Source organism: Sceloporus undulatus, chromosome 5, assembly GCF_019175285.1.
Source record: "Sceloporus undulatus isolate JIND9_A2432 ecotype Alabama chromosome 5, SceUnd_v1.1, whole genome shotgun sequence".
Classification (NCBI taxonomy): Eukaryota; Metazoa; Chordata; class Lepidosauria; order Squamata; family Phrynosomatidae; genus Sceloporus; species Sceloporus undulatus.
Genome location: NC_056526.1, coordinates 37,428,457 through 37,432,093, shown reverse-complemented (window position 1 = coordinate 37,432,093; position 3,637 = coordinate 37,428,457). Strand labels below are relative to the sequence as shown.

Here is a 3,637-nt window from a genome sequence, read left to right as displayed (position 1 = left end):
AGCTCTGGTAGCACAAGAAACTACAATTTACAGAATTCCACAGTGTTAAGCCATGGAGTTAAAATGGTGTCGACCTGCATTATTTCTGCAGTGCACACACAGTCAGAGAGAGGAGAATAACTGGAGAGAAATCAGAAATGTAGACTATACTTTAGAATAGGCTTACTGATACATTCTGGTTCTAAAAGGTATGGAGACTATTACGAAGAGGCATCTTTCAAAAACATGTTTCCAAACAAAGGAGGTGCCACGGATGCTAGCTTTGTTGTTGTTATGTGCCTTTGAGTCATTTCCAACCTATGGTGACCCTAAAGTGAACCTATCAAGGGGTTTCCTTGGCAAGAATGGTTCAGAGCAGATTTGCCATTGCCTTCCCCTGAGGAATCAAGCCCTAGTCTCTGTCCAAATAAAAATACTGGTTTATTTGCAGCAGACGCTTTCAGGAGGCTATGGCCAGCTCTGACCTGTTGGGAAGCATTCAAATGGGCTGAAGAAACAGGGTGGCTGCCTTCAGTTAAAGTCCTTCCCGGTGGCACTGTTAATGCCTTAAAGGGAAAAAGAAAGACAGAGGAGGAGGAGGAGGAAGTTCTCTTAAAAGGCAGGAGCAATGTGGCAACCTGAGCTCACCCTCCTTTCCCAGGACATAGCCTCCATTTCAACATTCTCTCCAGGAGGTATTCCCAAATGGCCTCCATTTGGAGCATGACTAAAAAGCACGAATTTAACATGTATATGAGTGTGTTTGTTAGCTTTTATTTGGCTTGGCTCTCCATTTTCCCACCAGTGTCCTACACTTCATGGTGCCTGGTCCTCCTTGGCAGTCAGGACATCTGCCCAACCTGCCCCCAGTGTGACCAGACCTCCTCTTTCTCAACTTTCTGTCTAGGAGGAATCCCACAACGTCCTCCATTGGGAGCATGATTTTAACATGTATATATATGAGTGTGTTTGTTAGCTTATCTTTGGTCAGGCCCTCAGTGTCCTACATTGCATGGGCAGCCGGGGCATCTGGTCCCCCTGGGCAGGGGGTGCTTGGAGGTGTCTCCTCCCCAGAGCTGTCATGACCAGGGTGGCTGGGTGTCCTCCTTTTCCAGGGCTTAGCCTCCATTTCAACCTCCTATCCAGCAGGAATTCCCAAACGTCCTAGAAGCCTGGATTCAAGATGTGTGTGAGCTTTGTGTTTGTTAGCCTTCCTTGGCCAGGCCCTCAGCCTCCCTCATGATCTCCGAGGGCGCCTGCTCCTCCTTGTGACCGTCGTGAGGGCACAGGGTCGCCGTCTTCTGAGGAGCAGGGCCCCGGCCCTCACTCTCTGGCTCCCGCAGGGAGGGAGGCAGGGAGGGACTCACCTTGAGGGCCTGCTGGAGCATCTCGCGGGCCACCTGCTTGACGTGGGGGGCCTGGTCCTCCTTGCGGGGCTGCGTGAAGAGGGCCAGGCGGGTCAGGCCGCGGTAGAAGGCGCCGTGGGTCCAGCCCAGGTCCAGCGCGGGCACCTCGGTGTCGGAGCACTCGGGCCAGTAGGCCAGGGACAGGGCCTTCCCCGAGGGGCCCAGAAGCTCCTTCGGGGCCGCCTTCCCGCCCTTTTCCTCGTAAGCGCGCCAGGCGCCCTTCAAGGCCTGGAGCTCTCGGCTGGAGAGGAACTCCCTGAGCTGCCCTTTCCTCAGCTGCTCCCGGTAGGCCTTCTCGCCTTTGGCCGCCAGCGCCTCCAAGGCCCGGCGCCGGCCCTCGCTGTAGTAGAAGCGCGGGTGGTGCTCGCTCAGCCTGGCTTCGCCCGCCGAGGAACAGAAGGCCTCCTCCAGGCACAGCAGCTGCGACGCCGCCATCCTCCTCCGCGCCAGGCCTGAGTCCTGGCTCCACTGCCGACGACGAGACGGAGCTGCACCTGGAGGAGGAGGAGGAGGAGGTGGGAAGGCCCTCTCGCCTCACCTGGAGGCCTGGCCTCCTCCTCCTCCTCTCCTTCCTCCAGAGGCAAAGGCAACCTTTCTCCCTCGCTCAGACATGAGGAAGGCAGCAAACAAAGTTCCAGGACTGCCACCATTTTGGTCACCCTCCTCTTCCTCCTCCAGCTTCTCAGTATCCCTTCTGCGTTGGGTCTCCGTGGCTGAGGGAAAATTCAAGCCCTGGTCTCTAGGCTCACCTACTTCAAGGCCTCAGACCAGTAGTAGTAAACCACCGTCGGATCAGTGATGCTTTATTCCAGAGTAATCCATAAATTGTATGTGCAAAAGCACATCGGTGTGTGCGACTATGACAATAACAAACGAGGAGCTTCTGGTGGCACCTTTGGGACCCTGTGGAAGGAGTCGGGGCATATGTTTTTGCAGACCTGTTGGTCTACTTCCTCAGATGCATGGAGTAAACATCTTTTGCACAGTTGATGCCAACAGTGCTACAGAAAATCCCTTTGCTTACTGATATTCCAGACTAACATGGTTCTGTCTCTGAAATGAGGGACTGTTGTCTTACATCCAGCAATCTGTTGTGGGCCATTCCAAATGATATACGCTTGTCCCTCCATATTCGCTAGGCAGCACCGTTGCTAGGCCTTGAGGGGCCCTGGGGCAGAAAGTACATTTGGGGCCCCTATATTTTTTAATGTCCCAAGCCCTATCGCGAGCACCATCTTGGCACACTGCCATGTACGCAGGGCGGGTGTCGATGTGGCTCATGTGCCATGTCCAAGAAACCCCACTGGCCTAGTCATACTCTCTCAGCCTCAAGGGAAGGTGAAGGCAAATCTCCTCTGAACAAATCTTCCAAGAAAACCCTTGGGCAAGTCACACTCTCTCAGCCTCAGATTAAGGCAAAGGCAAACCCTTTCTGAACAAACCTTCCAAGGAAACCTCTTGAAAGCACACACACACACACTTGCACACACCCTAGTCACCAAAGGCACACTCTGAACAAACCAAGAAGGCCCACTAGGCAAATAAGTCACACACTCTCATCCTCAAGGAAAGGCTGGCAAAGGCACTCTCTGAACAAACCAGGTCATTTTGAAACTGCCTGGGCAGAAGTGTAGGCCGTGTCCTGGATAAAGGAGGACAGGTGGTCGCCCTGGTAAAATGGAGGACGTTTTGACATTGATCCTGGGCAGGGCTGAAATGTAGGCCGTGTCCTGGATAAAGGAGGACATGTGGTCATCGGAAGACATTTTGACATTCCTCCTGGCCAGAAGCTTGAAAGATAGGTCACGTCCTAGAAAAGGAGGACATCTGGTCATCTTACAAAAAATGGAGGATGTTTTGAAATTCCTTCTGGGGAGAAGTCTGAAATGTAGGACGTGTCCTATAAAAGGAGGCCAGAAAAGAGTCTCCACAACAAACGCCAACTCCCAGAATTCCATAGCCTTGAGCCAGAAAAGAGTTAAAGCGCTGCCAAACTGGGTTATTTCTCCAGTGTGGATGCAGCCTGATGCAGCCCTTGCAATTTGGCACCACTCCCACCCCGCTCTCCTCCTGGGCTCACTTTTGCCGGTCTGGCGCCTCCTCCTCAAGCCCCCACATGGCCACGAGTCCTGACTTCCCTGTTGTTGGGAAAGGGAGGCTGGGAGGCTCTGGTGTGGTGCCCCCACTTGCCCTATGCTAGCTACGGGCCTGTCGCTAGGGTTAGGGGCACAAGACCCCTGTGAATATGGAAA

The 3,637-nt window shown here is 53.6% G+C and overlaps 1 protein-coding gene across 1 annotated transcript; it reads right to left on the bottom strand.

Moving 5' to 3' along the window:
* Nucleotides 1-382: 382 nt before the first annotated feature.
* LOC121931926 (protein FAM83F-like) lies at nucleotides 383-2,107 on the bottom strand. The gene is made up of 2 exons (XM_042470084.1): nucleotides 1,347-2,107; nucleotides 383-1,151 (listed from the first exon to the last, which is right to left on the bottom strand). The coding sequence occupies exons 1-2, from the start codon at nucleotides 1,818-1,820 to the stop codon at nucleotides 1,110-1,112; spliced, it is 516 nt and encodes a 171-aa protein (XP_042326018.1). The 5' UTR covers nucleotides 1,821-2,107; the 3' UTR covers nucleotides 383-1,109.
* Between the last annotated feature and the right edge of the window lie 1,530 nt (nucleotides 2,108-3,637).